Source organism: Anomaloglossus baeobatrachus, chromosome 2 (assembly GCF_048569485.1).
Source record: "Anomaloglossus baeobatrachus isolate aAnoBae1 chromosome 2, aAnoBae1.hap1, whole genome shotgun sequence".
NCBI classification, from domain to species: Eukaryota; Metazoa; Chordata; class Amphibia; order Anura; family Aromobatidae; genus Anomaloglossus; species Anomaloglossus baeobatrachus.
Window position 1 is genome coordinate 398,233,822 of NC_134354.1, and position 19,125 is coordinate 398,252,946.

General features: G+C 40.5%; 1 protein-coding gene across 1 annotated transcript; it reads right to left on the reverse strand.

Moving 5' to 3' along the window:
* Positions 1 to 377: 377 nt before the first annotated feature.
* On the reverse strand, positions 378 to 18,816 carry LOC142289797 (uncharacterized). The gene is made up of 4 exons (XM_075333728.1): positions 18,628 to 18,816; positions 17,797 to 17,947; positions 17,429 to 17,666; positions 378 to 419 (listed from the first exon to the last, which is right to left on the reverse strand). Exons 1-4 carry the CDS (start codon positions 18,812 to 18,814, stop codon positions 378 to 380), a joined length of 618 nt encoding a protein of 205 aa, XP_075189843.1. The 5' UTR covers positions 18,815 to 18,816.
* Positions 18,817 to 19,125: the final 309 nt, after the last annotated feature.

Here is a 19,125-nt window from a genome sequence, read left to right on the forward strand (position 1 = left end):
TCAGCTATTGATAGTAGAATATAAATGGTTAACAGCAGTGATTGACAGTACAATGTAAATGTTTAACAGCTGTGATCGGCGCTCAGCTCACACTGCTGCTGATAGAGACAGATGACAGCTATGTAACACAGACATAGCAGAGCTCTGATCACTACTGAGAACCATTTAGATGATGCTGCTGACAGTGGCATTAATATGGTGCAATTGCCATCACATATGAAAAGGAAACAGTCTGCAATCCTTTGATGAAAATATGTCACAGGTCATTAAAGTATTAATAATATGGTTGCCAATTAATTTTAGTGGGTACCACAACTTCCCTCAGCCACCTCAACTGATATTAGGACATACTGTAGACATTGACAATCAGCTAATCATCAAGCTTTCTTTTTTTCTTCTTGAGACAACCAGTTACAGAACTAAACGTAGAAGATTAATAACAATTTTCAATAAGAAATTTGTGTAGCAACAGTTACAGTATTAAGAACATGGACGGATGTGGCCTTATGGCTTAAGAACATGAGGATACAAATTTTTTACCCATTTTTCCATAGCAATAGATTCTTTAAAGCCTAAATCTCTATCTCTAATACACCTTGAAGTCCTAAGAAATCTTAATTGAATTCCACTGTTTGTGTAAAGTGACTGTTCTTGTCGAGACTCCAAAAAGACTTCATGATACAGATGAGTGAAATGAACTCTGAGAACTGAGGATACACTTATTATCGATGATTAAATTTGGATCCTTTCAGAGCTAAATGGAACAGTGAGTGAAAATGGCTGATTGTTTAACAGGATGGAAAATGTTGATAGGAAGTCATTGAACATGTGTGGAGTGATGTACACAGGATTTCTCAGAGAGGAAAATCGCATTTGTGCTGTTCAATACTGCGCAGTGAAATCCGATAGTAAGTGCTTCTGCTGTAAACATCATGTTTTACTTTTAAATGGAAAATTTAAAGTTACAGTCTATTTAGATTTTTCGGTAAGGGAGTAAAAATATAAATGTGTGCTTAGTATTAAAAAAAGATAAATAATTGCATAATTAATGTAATTGATAGATCATTACTATAATGCTGGTAAATAAGTCAAATATTTCTCATTAACTAAAGACATTTTTTTTTGATTAGGGAAATTGAAAAATTGTGCAGGGGAAATCTTTGCTCTGAGGTTGTGTTCCCACATAGAGCAACAGCAGTTGCATTTTTTAAAGGGAACCTCTTATTCAACTTATAGGGCAGAAATTGCAGGCAGCATGAAGTTTGACTGCTTAACTAAACGTAGGCATGTTTTTCTTTGAAATGCTCCAATTTTCTATACAAAACATAATTTAAGAGCAGTATTATAAAACCAAGCAGACTAAAGGCCCCTTTACACACTGAGACTTTCTAGCGATCCCACCAGCGATCCCAACCTGGCCGGGATCGCTACAAAGTCTCTGGTGAGTCGCTGGTGAGCTGTCAAACAGACAGACTCGCCAATGACGCAACAGCGATCCGGATCTGCAGAACGACCTAGCTAGTCATTGGGGACGTTGTAAAGCAGCTTTTTGAAAGGGAAGTCGCTAACGAAGTCGCTGTAAAGTCCCCTTTACACACTGAGACTTTCTAGCGATCATGCTGCACAGCGAGAAACAAAGGACCAAAGAATGGTCCTGAACGATTTGCAGCGATCAGCAACTTCACAGCAGGGGCCAGGTTGCTGATGTGTTTCACAAACTGCAATGTCGCTGGGGAGGTCGCTATTACGTCACAAAACCGGTGACGGTACAGCGATGTCGTTTGCGATGTTCCAGTGTGTAAAGCCACCTTAACAATGGAATACTGGACCCATGGTCTGATAAGACCAAGATAAACTTATTTGGTTCAGATGGTGTCAAGCGTGTGTGGCGGCAACCCAGTGAGGAGCACAAAGATAAGTGTGTCTTGCCTACAGTCAAGCATGGTGGTGGAAACGTCATGGTTTGGGGCTGTATGAGTGCTGCTTGCAGTGGGGAGCTACAGTTCATTAAGGGAACCATGAATACCAACATGTACTGTGACATACTGAAGCAAAGCAGGATCCCCTCCCTTTAGAAAATGTGCCGCAGGGTAGTATTCCATCATGATAATAACCCTAAACACACCTCTAAGATGATCACTGTTTTGCTAAAGAAACTGAGGGTCATGGTGCTGGACTGGCCAAGCATGTCTCCAGACCTAAACTCTATTGAGCATCTGTGGGGCATCCTCAAATGGAAGATGGAGAAGTGCAAAGTCTCCAAGATCCATCAGATCCATGATGTTGTCTTGGAGGATGGAAGAGGATTCCAGTGGCTCCTGTGACGCTCTAGTGAACTCCGTGCCCAAGAGAGTTAAGCCAATGCTTGAAAATAATGGTGGCCACAGAAAATATTGACACTTTGGGTACAATTTGGCCATTTTCACTTAGAGGTGTACTCACTTTTGTTGCCAGCGACTTTAGACATTAATGGCTGTGTGTTTAGTTATTTAGAAGGCACACCAAATGTATGACAAAACCAAAAAACAGAAAAAGCATTCAGCCTACCATTGTATGCCTTGAATATGAAAAAATATCTGATGCACGGAGGATCACCAGGTTGGACGCCCACGGGAACAGACTTCAAAGTATGTAGAAAAACATCCAGCACCATAACAGGAATCCAGCCAGAAAGATGAATAAAAAAATTCTTCTGTTTTATTTAGATCATAATGTTAAAAATACATACAAAATTAAAAAACATGACCAAAACCTGAGATGTTTCGGACCCTAGAACATGGTCCTTACTATACATAGGACTATGAGTAAGGACCATGTTCTAGGGTCCGAAACATGTCAGGTTTTGGTCATGTTTTTTAATTTGTATGTATTTTTATCATTATGATCTAAATAAAACAGAAGATTTTTTTTATTCATCTTCCTGGCTGGATTCCTATTATGGTGCTGGATGTTTTTCTACATACTTTGAAGACCAAATGTACACTGTTATACAAGCTGGACACTGACTACTTTACATTGTATCAAATTGTCATATCTTCAGTGTTGTCCCATAAAAAATATAATAAAATATTTACAAAAATATGAGGGGTGTACTCTTTTTTGTGATGTACTATAGGTCCTGCCTGTATTTACACTTGGCTTGCTTGAACTCAGTCTCATGGCTGTTGTGAATGGAAATATTGCAGCACATACACAACTTTTTATGGACTCTCAAAAGAGTTTAAAAAACTAATGAAGGACGCTTTCAAGGCTGTTTTTGTAACTTCACTAAAAGTGAATGATGAAAGATACACAGGCTGGGGGGAGGAAAATCACTGAAATAGATGGAAACAGCCATCAAATGGAATGGGGAAAGCATGGGAAAGATGTCTGGATGCATCTCTGACTGACAGGTTTCTGCTGGGAACTAATAAATAAATAATGTAAAAAAAAAAAGGCCTACAGCCACCCCAGAACTGGTGCATCACATTAGATTCACCAAATCTGCTGGGTTCATCCCTATTGCCCTGTGGAGAGAATCAGGGTAATAATTTTGGGAGTTCATGTCACCTGTGTACTGTCAGCTGGCATCAACCCCAGGGTTTAGTAATGGAGAGGTAATTATCTGACACCTCCATTAATAACCCAGTAATTCCCCAAAAAAACTACACACACAGGAAACAATACTCCCCCACACCATCCCTCATTCACCAAATCATTATCAAAAATCTTCCCAGTAAGTTCTGTCGCAGTCCACATTCCACAAATGCAGCTCCAGCGTCTGTGAATAGCAGTATAGTACAGCTATTCATAGGCTCCGGGTAGTGAGGACAACTCTCATCAGAGCCACAGGCTCAACGCTGTCCTCAGGGTCACCTAGTGAAACTGATGAGCAATTTCGTCACTACCCTGATAAAGACGTCTCCATTACTAACACCTGAGATTAATGCCAGCTGACATTGGACAGCTAACATCAATCCCCCAAAATATTACTCAGATTGTCACCTTACCAGGGCAATTGGAAAGAGCCCGGCAAAGCGCCAGAATTAGCGAATCTAATGGAAGTGCTAATTCTGGGGAGGCTACAGGCTGTTTTATTTAGGCAAAAGGTGTCAATATCCTTGGACTTTCCCAGCCTGATAATATCAGCTTGCAGCTGTCAACATTATTTTGGCTGATTATCAAAAAAAAAATGGGACCTAACGTAATTTTTTTTATTTATTAACAAGTACATTATACTACTCACACAAGATGCTAATTATATATCTGATGAATATCCATGTGCCTTCTGTGTGTAGTTTACTGTGACTTGGGGTCCCCTCTATTTTTGATAACTGACCAAGGTAAAGCAGACAGCTGAGGGCTGATATTATCAGGCTCAGCAGTCCATGGACATTGCCTACTTTGCAGCCTAAAAATACCAGCCCGCAGCAGCCCCAGAATTGGCACATCTATTAGATGTCTCTTCTGGCACTTTAGTAGGCTCTTCCCAATTGCCCTGGTGCAGTTTTTTTAGTTGATCTCAACTGGCATCAAGCCCATGTGTTAGTAATGGAGAAGCATCTATCAGGACACCCCCATTACTAAACCAGTAATCCCCCCAAAAAACTAGTCAGGAAATAACATTCATCTGAATTAAGACTACCACACAAAAAATTTCCCAGTAGGTTCCGTTATAGTCCACGTTCCATGAATTCAGTTCCGGAAACTGTGAACAGCAGTAAAGTACATCTATTCACAGGCGCCGGGTAGTGGCTCTCGCTGAGAGCAGGGTTAAGCCAGCAGCTCTGATAGGAGTTATTGTCACTACCCGGCGCCTGTGAATAGCTGTACCTTACTGATATTTACAGTTTCCAGAGCTGCATTCCAGGCATGTGGACTATGACAGAGGAGCCTTGTGGGAACATATTTGATAATAAATTGGTGAATGAGGGCTAGTGTTGTGGAGTTTTTATTTAAAAAAACTATTTTTTTTCTAAGTTTTTTGTTACAGGGTTAGTAATGGGGTGTCTGATAGATGCCTCTGCATTACTAACACCAGGGATTGATGCCAGCTGACACTACACAACTGACATCAACCCCAACTACCATTGCCACTGCTCTAGGGCAATTGAGAAGAGCCGGGCAAAATGTCAAAGTTGGTGCATTTAATGTGATGTGCCAATTCTGGGGTAGCTGCGGGCTGATATTTTTAGGCTGGGAAGGGCCAAATAAGCATGGACCTTCCCGGCCTGATAACATCAGCTTGCAGCTGACTGCTTTACCTTGGCTGGTTATTAAAAAAAGGGAGACCCTATGTCATTTTTTTAATAAATGATTTATTTATTAGGTTAAACAAAGCTAAAAACACCCTTTAGTACCACATGAAAGACACTAAAGTGTGCAAGTGTACAATTTACAATGTACTGCAATAGCAATTAAAAACTGCCAGTATGTTTTATATGCAATATATGTTGATCGCGCCTTCATGCTCTTCCCTACCTTGTCTTTCCCTGAGTCTTCCCCCTGTCTAACAGTCTTGTCCATCCCTGTCAAAAACTTTTGATGTATAATTTTGCAATTTTATGTTTTATAATGAAAATGCTTTTCAAATAAATAAACAGTTTACAAATAAAAAACCTGCCAATATGCCTGCTCTTATCTAAGTTCTCCCACCTATGTTAGCTCTCTAGGAACTGCTTCCAGAGAAGAGTTTGCCAAACACCCTTGGGTCTCATATGAGATCTGATGACGCGATGTAGCCAGCCAATTACGGTAATGCCAGTAGCCTATATGGATACAGCATTACTGTGTATGGCAGACAATCCCTGCATGCTGATGGGCTATCTAAAAGCAGCAAATCACGCGGGGCAGGGACTCAAGCAGGCGCTCGAGTACTCTCAATACTCAATCGAGTAACGTGCGTACCCGATATTCGATCAAATATCGAGTAGTGCTGAGCATGCTTGCTCATCACAAGTGGCTAAAAACTCTATTTACAGAAGGAATAGCACATCTACCAGCAGACATTTATGGTATTGACATGAGTGTAGATATTCTAAAAATACAGTATCTAACGTGTGAATAGCCCTTCAATTGGATTTTTTTTTCAGTTTTTCATTGATGGCGGAATGCATTGAGGTCCATCTACTATTGATGACGTACAGCCCTATACATAAAGATACACGTGGAACTACAGTTCACACCCTTTCTGATGATCTACACAGGTTAGACTGCCACTAATCATATATTGATGGTTTATCCCAATGATATAACGAAAATTGAAACACTTTGTTGACCCCTTTAACTATACGTCTAAGGAAGGAATATCAATAAAAAAAAAATTTGTTCCTTTAAAATTAGCCATTATAGAACTGTATACTTACAGAGGAAAACAATATAGGAATGTCTTAAGGCCCCGTTACACGCAACGACGTATCTAACAATATATCGCCGGGATCACGGATCCCGTGATGCACATCCGGCATCGTTAGTGACGTCGTTGCGTGTGACACCAACGAGCGACCATTACCGATGGAAAATACTCAACAAATCGTCCATCGTTGACACGTCGTTCCTTTTCATAAAATCGTTGATTGTTGAGGACGTAGGTTGTTCGTCGTTCCCAAGGCAGCACACATCGCTATGTGTGACACCTCGGGAACGACGAACTACAGCTTACCTGCAGCCGCCGGCAATAAAGGAAGGAGGTGGGCGGGATGTTACGGCCGCTCATCTCCGCCTCTCTGCTTCTATTGGGCGGCTGCTTAGTGACGCCGCTGTGACGCCGCAAGAACCGTCCCCTTAGAAAGGAGGCGGTTCTCCGGCCACAGCGACGTCGCTAGGCAGGTAAGTCCGTGTGACGGCTCCTAACGATATTGTGCGCCACGGGCAGCGATTTGCCCGTGACGGACAACCGACGGGGGCGGGTGCTTTCACCAGTGACATCGCTAGCGATGTCGCTGCGTGTAAAGCCCCCTTTAGAATTCTATATTCCTTTTCTCTCAATAAAATTGCTTACTCGTGTGCAGAAAAGGCTTTCCTGCAGTTAGTTGATCATATATCTCATTATGTTTGTTAATGCTTTCTAAGTAATCCATAATGTCTGAATATTATCCAAGATAAAAGTGATGTTTCATTGTGGTTTTAATAAAAACCACATCAGAAGTGGAAACAAAAGAAAGTCCAAGAAATGAATATACTGTATATATAATGTGTAGAACAAGCACATGAAATGTTGAGACTGAAAGCCACAATTTTTTGTTTGTTATAACATGTTTGATCAAAAAGGCAGAGCACATTATCACAACATCACAGAAGGGTATTTACAATGCTCTTTTAGCTGAAATATTATATAATAACATAATAAAAGCCCAATCAGACCCAACCAAGAGGTGTAAAAAGGATATATAAAAAAGGTACTCTACTGGCCCCACAATTTATTCTAGTTTTAATTTGGAATTATTTTTCAGAAATAGACAATAAATATATAGACTGTAACCAGGTATAAATAGCCAGTGAGAGAAGACTTAAAGAGGACCTGCCAGCAGAACATTCTAGCTCATGGGATTTGAGATAGAATTGCGAACAGTTCTTTTTTGTGCCATTTTTTCCACACTTTTGTGTATGTTTTTTGGTTACTTGGTGTTTTTTCCCCAAACACAATGGAGGAGATTTACTACTGAAAATGAAAATCAACCAAAATTATGGTCCACTTGCCTGTGCCATATTTAGTGAGGCATTAGACAATTATTGCACCTAAATAAACACATTTATGCTATTTACACATGCATGGTTGAATACTGTTTGCTAATTCCTGAGCAGTCTAGAAAAATATTAAACTTTTCTCTAATGTCTGCAAAAACAAAAGTATGCATTTGTGGGTCTTTTTAAGTTGGAGAAGCTTGTATAGATTATTGTGATTGTAATTCTCATCATATTCCAGTACACAGTAAATTCTGCTAATGTCTTTATTCTTCATATCAATACAAAAACTGTTAGATTAGCATGACTTTGGGGTTAGTTGTAGAGGAAAAAAAGAAGTAATCAGATTGGCCACTTTACCAGTAGTTTAGCAATGGCTTAAAAAAATCTACATTGGGTTAAGTTCCCACAATGAGTTTTTGATGAGTTTATGATGCTGAGTATGTTTGCTGCACCGAAAATGCAAAATGAATGGAATTTCTAGAAATCTTATTTCCCCTGTGCTGTTTTTTCACTCAGCATAAGCTGACGTGCCGTGCGTGTTTGAAACCTGCAATGTGTCAATTTCTTTTGCGGGTACTCTGAGTTTTATGTGCATATATGGAATATCTGCAAGTACAAATTTTGTTTTTATTGCATTTATGTTGTAGAAACACATTAAAAATGCAGTCATATATATCAATAAAGTTTCAATAAAGACCTACCAAAAAGCCTATACTCCCTTGATGAGTATATGGTCAGTTTTTAATGTACAGACTTTGACTTTATGGACCATTTTTGCACCTATTAAATAAATTAGGTTACTAGTGTTTTTTCACTGTATTTTCGATGCTGTGACACTTACTGGTAATTAACTTTGCCAAAATTTACTGATATACTCGTGTGCAGATTAATTGTGTTTTTGTGTCTCAGCAGCAGAAAAGCACCAAAAGTTGACGTATTTTATTTTACCTGTGGATTTTCTGCATCTAATAAAATTCTATGGGAAAAACTGCACATAAAACTCAGTGTACCCACAAGAGAATTTGCCATGTTGCAAACTTCACACAGCATACTGTACGTCAATTTACTATGCATAAAGAAAGCCATTGGGCATGAGATTTCTAAAGATTCCATCCACTTTGCTCGAACTGTAAGACACTGTAATGATGTGACTACAGGATTGTGAAGGATAGGGGGCCCCTTCACTGTCCCTCATGCTAGGGGACTCTATGCCATCCCCGACCTCCGGATTACCCCTTTAAAATGGAGACGCCAGAGTTCTGTGCTTTACTGTTCTCATTACCAGATCTAATCTGTTACCACCCCCCATGGAAGGAAGGAGCAGGAGTGTGATGGAAACACACTTTAAGGCTTCTGCCACACTCACGTGTAAAAAACGTACGTGTGCTGTAGTCCGTATTTTGTGTCCGTGTTCCGTATTTTAAGTCCGTTTTTCCCCTCCGTGTAGTGTCCGTATGCATATCGTGTGTCATACGTGTGTACGTGTGTGCGTATTCCTGTGCGTGAGATACGTCAGTGTGTGTTCCGTGTGCAGTCCGTTTTTTTGTGCGTGTTTAACATGTTTCACACATTGAGATAATGGTGATCAGTTGGAATTAAATGACACATAGATGTATGTGATTAGGGCATAAATATAAGTTACCTATAAACTGTTTCCTGCTTGTATTCTGCCTTGGAGGACCTATGTGTTGTGACAAATTATTCGCAATGCCATTATCCACGGAGGCCTTAGTGTTTTTATGTTGGATTATATCTCGTCGTTTTGGCGTTAGACGGCACATGTTGCAATATGATAATGTAAGAAGAAACAGATTGTGGGTGCATCCACTAATGATGATGCGGCCTATGCATGGTCATTTCCATACTTTATTTTTTGAGTTAAGGAATTTCCCAGACAAGTTTTTTTCATACTGCCGTTTGTCAGTTGAGAGTTTTGATTACTTACTAAATATTTTACGACCTCATTTGCAACATCAGGACACTTGGATGCGGCTTTCCATTTCCCCTGAGGAGAGATTTATGGTGACTCTGAGGTATATTGTTTAATTTAATGTTTTTGAAAATGTGTTCTGTTTCACATTGAAATGTGTAATTGATATTTGTTTATCTAATCTCAGTTTTTAACCCCATAGCGACGGCCTAACGTCTCAAGACGTCGGAAAAACAGGGTACTTATTCTGTTCCGACGTCTTGAGACGTCAGGCCGGAAAAACCCTGTAGCGCCCCCCAGTGACGAAAAATCTCGGGGGTTTCAGCTACCGGGGGTAGCTGAGACCCCCCAGATTATGAATCGGGGTGTTTTGTATGCACCCCGTTAATGCGATCGCCGGTATACACCGTATACCGGCGACAACATAAAAAAAAAAAAAATGGCTGGTAAAATTTATTTATTTCTCATCTGACGTGATCAAACATGTCAGATGAGAAATAAATGTGAGCCCTTAGTGCCCCCAAAGCCCCCGGTACCGGAGAAATCTATCCAACACCCCCCCCCCCTCCGGAAAATCCAAGATGGCGCCGACGCGCGCTGAAAACTCCCGCCGCCGCCGCCTCTGCATTCATTTCCCTCCGATCTGAAATGATCAAACATTTCAGATCGGAGGGAAATGTCCCCCTCCTGACCTCTCCTCCGGTACACCGGAGCTCTTTGGTCCCTGGAGCCCCCTCCAGTTCTTCAGAGCCCCCCTCCGGAGCGTGCAAGATGGCGCCGACGCGCGCTGAAAACTCCCGCCGCCGCCGCCTCTGCATTCATTTCCCTCCGATCTGAAATGATCAAACATTTCAGATCGGAGGGAAATGTCCTCCCCCTGACCCCTCCTCCGGTCCACCGGAGCCCTCTGGTCACCGGAGCCCCCTCCGGGTCTCCAGAGCCACCCCCCCTCCCCCGCATTCATTCTGCTCTTTCTGCCGCATGTGACACGTCACATGCGGCAGAAAGGTGTCCCCAGGTCCCCCCAGGTCCCACTAGGTCACCCCCCATCACCCCCCCCGAGCCCCCGAGCCCCCGGTCATACGTTACCTGTCTGGTGATCCGTCCCGCGATCACGCCGCCTCCTTCTTGAATGCTGACGGCGCATGCGCAGACAGCGGCTGTCAGCTGGATTCCTCCCCCGGTCCACAGTGGAGCAGCCTGTGCATCAGCGACGTCAGTCTTGCAGGGACGCTGACGTCGCTGATGCACAGGCTGCTCCACTGTGGACCGGGGGAGAGGGAGAGACTGCTGATTACTGCACTCACTCTCCCCCGGTCCACAGTGGAGCAGCCTGTGCATCAGCGACGTCAGTCTTGCAGGGACGCTGACGTCGCTGATGCACAGGCTGCTCCACTGTTGACCGGGGGAGAGGGAGAGACTGCTGATTACTGCACTCACTCTCCCCCGGTCCACAGTGGAGCAGCCTGTGCATCAGCGACGTCAGTCTTGCAGGGACGCTGACGTCGCTGATGCACAGGCTGCTCCACTGTGGACCGGGGGAGAGTGAGTGCAGTAATCAGCAGTCTCTCCATGTGAGGAGTGTGGTCCTCACATGGAAAGACTGCTGTTCCAGAAAATGGGGGGTACGTTCTGTGAGCGTGCCCCTCATATTCTGGAATGAGGTTACTGCAGGTCACTCTGCCCTAAGTTGGACCGGGGCAGTGTGAGTGCAGTATTCTCAGATTACTGCACCCACACTGCTCATGGAGAGCTTGCTCTTCCAGAAAATGGGGGATACGTTCCCTGAACGTGCCCCCCATATTCTAGAAGATCCAGAGTCGGCGTGGGACCTCACGGATTACAGCGGATTACAGCGACCGTAATTTCTTTATTTTCAATAAATTGGGGAAAGAGGAATGTTTCGGGGAGTTTTTTTTTCAAATAAATTTTTTTTTGTCTTTTTTTTTTGTCTATTACTTGACTGGGTTAGTGATGTCGGGTATCTGTTTAGATGCCGTGACATCACTAACCCCAGGGCTTGATGCCAGGTGACATTACAGCTGGTATCAACCCCATATATTACCCCGTCTGCCACCGCACCAGGGCGCGGGATGAGCTGGGGCGAAGCGCCAGGATTGGCGCATCTAATAGATGCGCCACTTCTGGGGCGGCTGCGGCCTGCTATTTTTAGGCTGGGAAGAGTCCAATAACCATGGCTCTTCCCACCCTGAGAATACCAGACCCCAGCTGTCCGCTTCACCTTGGCTGGTGATCTAATTGGGGGGGGACCCCACGTTTTTTTTTTTTTTAAAAAAAACGCCTGGGGAGCCCTCCAAATTGATCACCAGACAAGGTGAAGCTGTCAGCTGTGGTTTGCAGGCTACAGCTGTCTGCTTTACCCTAGCTGGCTATCAAAAATGGGGGGGACCCCACGTCGTTTATTTTAATTATTATTTTTTTGGGGGGCTAAATACAAGGCTAGGCACCCTTTAGTGCCACATGAAAGGCACTAAAGGGCGCCAGCTTAGAATATGCAGGGGGTGGGACGTTATATATGTTTGACATGTATCCATTCATCCATTGTAGCATTTTAGGCTGTGCGCCCACAATCGGGATTTGCAGCGTTTTGGGCGCAGAGTGTTTTCCCTGCGTCCATAACGCTGCATTGTGCAGTAGAAGCACAGTGGAAGGATTTTTAGAAATCCCATGCCCAATGTGCTTGCCCAATGTGCTTCTTTTCTCCGCCACATAAACTGACCTGTGGCGCAGCTTCCCGAGCCTCAGCATGTCAATTTATGCTGCGGAGATGAGTGTTCTCTGCAGGTAGCATAGAGCTCCACAGCGGCCTGAACCCAAATCGTGGGCATGGGCAGCTGCGTTCTCCCGTGGACAACACTCACATCTCTGCAGGAGGCTGACACTGTGTACTAGACGCCGTGTCGCTGGCTCATGGCCACATAGCCTAAAAGTGAGACATTGGTTGCTACAGCAACATTTTTGTGAAGTACCTGTGGATTCAAAATGCTTATTATACTCCTGAATAAAATCCAGTTTCCAAAATGGGGTCACTTGTGGGGGTTTCTAATGTATAGGTACCCAAGGGGCCCTGCAAATGTGACATGGTGCCCGCAATTTATTTCAACTTTTCCAGAATTCAAATGGTGCTGCTTCCATTCCAAGCCCTCCCATTTATCCAAACAGAGGTTTTTGGCCACATGTGGGGTATCCCTGTGCTCATAAGACATTGGATAACAACCTGTTGGGTCCACGGTTTGTTGTTGTCTCTTGAAAAAGTGAGAAATTTGATGCTGAAGCAACATTTTTGTGAAAAAAATGAAAATTTTCAATATGGCAACCTAAGCTTATCAAATTCTGTGAAGTATTCGTGGATTCATACTGCTCACTATACACCTAGATAAAAGCCTTGAGGTGTCTTGTTTCCAGAATGGAGTCACTTGTGGGGGGCCTCCACTGTTTAGGCACCTCAGGGGCTCTCCAAATGCAACCTGGCGTCCGCTATTGATTCCAGCCAATTTTGCAGTCAAATGGCACTCCTTCCCTTCCGAGCCCTGCCATGCGCCCAAACAGTTGATTTCCACCACATATAAGGTATCGCCAAACTCAGGAGAAATTGCACAATAAATGTTATGCTGAATTTTTTCCTTTTACTCTTGTAAAAAAAAAAGCTACCTGGTTGAAATAACAATTTTGTGGTAAATTTTTTTTTTTTTTTTTTCATGGCTCAACGTTATAAAATTCTGTGAAGCACCTGGGGGTTCAGGGTGCTCACCAAACATCTAGATAAATTCCTTGAGGGGCCTAGTTTCCAAAATGGGGTCACTTGTGTGGGGTTTCTGCTGTTTAGGTACCTTAGGGGTCCTCCAAATGTGACATGGTGCCCGCAATCTTTTTCAGCCAAATTTCCTTTCCAAAATTCAAATATTGCTCCTTTCGTTCCAAGCCCTCCCATTTATCCAAACAAAGGTTTCAGACCACATGTGAGGTATCACCGCGCTCATAAAAAAGTGGTTAACAAACCTTGAGGTCAAATTTTTGGAATTACCTCTTGAAAAAGTGAGAAAATTGATGCTAAAGCAACATTTTTGAGAAAATTATTAAAATTTTCAATATGACAACGTAACGTTAACAAAATCTGTGAAGTACCTGTGGATCTAAAATGCTCACTATACCCCTAGATAGAAGCCTTGAGGGGTCTAGTTTCCAAAATGGTGTCACTTGTGAGGGGTTTCTTCTGTTTAGGTACCTTAGCGGACCTGTAAATGCAACATGGTGCTCGCAATCTATTTCAGCCAAATTTGCTTTCCAAAATTCAAATATTGCTCCTTCTGTTCCGAGCCCTCCCATTTGTCCAAACAGAGGTTTCTGACCACATGTGGGGTATCGGCGCACTCATAAGAAAGTGGGGAACAAGTTTTGGGGTCCATTTTGTTGTGTTAGTTCTTCTAAAAGTGAATAAATTTGGGTTAGAGCAACATTTTTAGGTAAAATTTAATTTTTGCTTTTTTTCATTCTACATTGCTTTTGTTCATGTGAAGCACCTGAAGGGTTAATAAACTTCTTGAATGTGGTTTTGAGTACTTTGGGGGGTGCAGTTTTTATAATGGTGTCACTTTTGGGTATTTTCTGTCATCTAGGCCTATTGAAGTCACTTCAAATGTGATGTGGTCCCTAAAAAAATGGTTTTGTAAATTTTGATGTAAAAATGAGAAATCGCTGATAAACTTTGAACCCCTCTAACTTCCTAACAAAAAAAAATTTTGTTTCCAAAATTGTGCTGATGTAAAGTAGACATGTGGGAAATGTTATTTATTAACTATTTTGTGTCACAGAAATCTCTGGTTTAACGGTATAAAAATTCAAAAGTTGAAAATTGCTAAATTTTCAAAATTTTTGCCAATATTCAATTTTTTTCTTCAATAAACGCAAAAAATATTGTCCTAAATTTGGTACTAACATGAAGTCCAATATGTGACGAAAAAACAATCTCAGAATCACCGGGATCCGTTGAAGCGTTCCAGAGTTATAACCTCATGAAGTGACACTGGTCAGAATTGCAAAATTTGGTCTGGTCATTAAGGTGAAAATTAGCTCCGTCACTAAGGGGTTAAACAATGTTTGTGTTTATTTTGGTTTGGTTTTCTAGAAAAAAACATAATGCTAACTGAAATTCATTGTTTGTCTTGTGTTCATAGATTCTTGGCGACTGGTCAATCTTTTAGTGCTTTACATTTTGATTTTTTGTTGGGGAGATCAACCATTGCCGTTATAGTACGTCACACATGCGACATGATATGGCAACATTTAAAAGACCAAATGATGCCTCAGCCAAACAGAGAAGATTGGTTGAAAATCTCTAAGGGCTTCAAGGACTCTGTGGACTTTCCTAACTGCATAGGAGCTTTGGATGGCAAGCATTTCAGAGTTAAAAAACCACCAAACTCTGGTTCACGTTATTTCAATTTTCATAACTTTTTTTCGGTTGTAATTTTGGCATTGGTTGACACAGAATACCGTTTTATTTATGCTGACATTGGGGCCTATGGTAGTGCCTCAGATGCCCGTATTTTCCGTTCTTCAAGATTAGCCCAACGCCTGCAAGAAAATTCATTATTGATCCCACCCCCAGTTGCCCTACCTGGTACATCTGGACCGTTGGCACCATATGTGATGGTGGCAGATGCAGGATTTGCATTATCAAAACATGTTATGCGACCATATCCAAGGAGATCAATTGATGACAGGAAACAGTACTTTAATTATCGGCTAACTAAAGCAAGACGTTATGTGGAGTGTGCATTTGGTATTTTAGCTAACAAATGGCGCATTTATCACACAACTATTCAGTTGCAGCCAAACTCTGTCAAATCGGTCATCAAGGCTACCATAGTGCTTCACAATTTCTGTCGGATACATGAAGGAGGAACTTATGTTGATGATGAATCTCAGATAAACCATGTTGTTAATCCAACAGGTGAACCTATGTCTCATAATTCCGTGACATCTGGCTTACAAATTCGAAATTTATTTACTGATTACTTCAATTGTTTTGATGCTAATGATAATATTGATGTTTGTTAACATTGTTATGGGTTTTTTTTTTTAAATGTATTATTATCACTTAGATGAAAATGTTTAATTAGTTTAAACAATCTAAGAGCTAAAAGCTTACTTGTCTTAAAGTGAAAATGCGTTAATCACAAACTTACATTTCTGTTACCAACATGGATTTCTGAATGTTGTATGTATGTGTTTGTACATTTTTGTGTTAGTATCCTGATTATTTGTTTGATAATACTTACAAAATTAATAATGTTAATCGCCTATTAAAAAAATGCAATATTTTATCTAAATTTAAAAAAGAAACAGAATCTTTAATTTGAAAACATATTTTTTTATTACGAATATGCCTATTATTCCATAAAGTAATGATGTTTTTTTTTTTGAACAATAAAAAATTAAAATCTTGATCATCTTGTATAAACGTTTACCAAGTTAACATTTTTTTTGTTTTTCTTTACAAATTTTTAAGATACTTAACTTCAAATAGTACACTTGCAAAAATGTTGGCATTGCTTGCAAGGTTTGAAAATTGTCAAACAATTATGTTGGTCTCATGTTGGACATTTACATAGACATAATCTTTTGAAACTTGGTTTTGTGAATAGATGACCTCATCTAGCCATCAATTTTGTGGGTTACAAATGTGTTCTTAAAACAATAAACTTATCCATGTGCTAAAACATATATGTCATCCGGCCCAAAATATAATCACATTTTTTTTTTTTAATTGAAGACTCAGATTGTAAACATTTTTGGCAATCCCTTTTTTTTTGGGGGTCACAATCATCATCTTTGTTTGTTGAATGTAGAGATTACCAAAAATGTGTATCATAAGTCTACAAGATCTTCTAGGGAAGTAACCTGAGTGTTGCTGAGTATGTTGTTTTGTGTGGCCTCAGAAATAGTATTAACAGAACTTGAAGCAGTTGTTTGCTGAACAACATTACTATTACTAACTACAGTAGTGTGTGGAACAGTCTGTTGCATGCTGCTTTGGGCCAACACATTGCCTGCTGTAGAGTACACCTGTGGGTCTACATGGGTAAGTGGGTATTGTGTGTGTGTATGTTGTTGACCTTGAGGATAGTTGACTGTTGTTTGTAAGTGTGGTGTAGGTAACATAGTTGAGATTGGATAATGAGGCATCATGAATGATTGTGGGTATGTTGAACCAGGAAACATGTTAGGTAAACCACCAATATTTGTGGGTTGAGTAAAGTAACTAGTACTTGGAGTGGGTTGTAAATTCATATAGTTTATGGGTTGCTGTGAGGTAGCACTTTGTACAGTGCTTAAGGCGCCAGTATTGGTTGCAACATACCCTTGTCTAATTGGTGTTGGGAATAACGTACTTGAAGCAATAGAAGGTTGACCTGATTGTTGTAATACTGGATTAGTGACATTTACTGTTGCCATTGTTGTTTGTGTTGAAATGGTATTTTGAATGTCTGTTGTGTTTGGGACTGTATGTTGTTGCATAATGGTACGCCAATTTTCTATGGCCTCATAAACTCGCACTGGTTCCTGTTCTGCCTGACTAGCTGAAAGTAGGGTAAGCATAGCAGCACGTACACGTTCCTGCCTATCGGATGCAATTTTGGTTAAGCTAGTAGATAAAGACCGACAAAAACGCTCGGCATCGGTTTCGGGAATTAAAGTGTTCATGATGTGAATAATGCGTGTGTCAATTATTTCCGGTAAGGATCTCATTTCCTCAGGTCGGCGAATTCTTCTTGCACGGAGAGGTTGTGGTGCAAAACGTGGAAGTACATTTGTTTGTGTTGATTGTGTTGCTGGTGTTGTTGTTTGTTGTGTTGATGAGCCTTGGGTGTTGGTTTGTGCACTGTCAGTCCCACCATCATGTGATTCAGTTGCTGCTGCTGCATCTTGTTGAATCTCTTGATTTTCACTGTCTTCTCTGCCAGGTTCTTGTTCTGATGCTGAGGTGGCTGTAGCAGAGGGGCCAGCTGTTGGTTGGTCATCAGACTCGTCGAGATTATCCTCCGTTCTAGAATCAATTAGATAACATATTACAATCTTAACATTTATATTTTAAAAAATAACTTCTGTAAAAAAAGGTGTTAGTATGAAAAAATTTCTCAAGGAAAAAAATAAAAAGTTTAAAAAAATAAACTTACTGTGTTACTTCTAAGATTGGTGCTAGGAAGCTTATTTGTTCATAATAAACATATCTGCGTTTGCGGCCTTGGCTGGATGAGGTTGGTATAGGGTTGTACTCCCTTCTGTACTGATCACGTGCTGACCGCCAACGTCTTTTGACCAAGTCAACTGTTGAATATAACATAATATGTCTGTTTCAACATTCTGCATAATTCTGCACACATTAATGATAATAATGTTTGCTAAATCTAATATACAATTTTAAAAAATAATGGTGGACAAATACATTAGAGGAAAATTAATTCTTTTATATATCGTTCACTTAAAAAAATGTTGATACATTCACACATAAAAAAATAATATTTCTCTTACAAAACAATTTGAAGTAATTGTGATAGAGATATTTAAAAGGTATGTTTTGTTATTAACAATATAATTTATGGTAAAAAAATGAGAAATATTATTTTATTATTTTAGGTCATGATATTGAAATGTTAGTATGAAAAAAAAAAAAAAACATGATTAGTAATTGTTAAACAAAAATTAGACTCAGAAAACATGGAATTGAAAATCACATCACAGTTTGATCTGTTAATTAATTAACTTCATGAAGAATTATTAATCATATTCAAAATTAAAGTTTAATTTGAATTAATGAACTTTGGAAATGTTAGGTAACCTTTTGGTACATTTAATATTAGCTCAATAAATAGATTAATACATATAACAATTCTTCATAATGTTAATTCTAATTAAAAACAACATTACAATAAAAAAAATTCACAGTTTTAAATTATTAAAAAATAAATTATATTTAAAAAAAAAAAAATAAAAAAAAAAAATCTTACCATATTTAGCACGCTTTGAAGGCGAACATCTATCCCATGCATTATTGGGGTACACTTCCTCAGCAACTTGAAGCCAATGCCGGTCAACTGTCAGTCTGTCATGGTAACCATCAACACGTGTATCCCATAATGGTGGGTGAGTCTCGACAGCTGATATCAGTTTCTCCGTGTCCACCCGTGGAGCCATTATTATATTTGGAAGCAGAAATTGGGCTCAAAATAGGTCTTTCACTACACAGAAACACAACTGCTTGCTTGCTCACTCCTTCTGCAAATGCAAAGTAAGTTTTGTGCAAAAAAAATATGTTAGCTACGCCACCTGAAAGTATTTGAAATTGTAACAATCTTCTAATTTTAAACACAGACACGGACCACACGGATAGCATACGGAGGCCATCCGTGTCACGTACGTGTAAACACGGACCCATAAGATGTAATGGATCCGTGAGGACGTTATGCCGGTGGAAAACGGACATGTCAGCGCTTTTTCGGCACGGT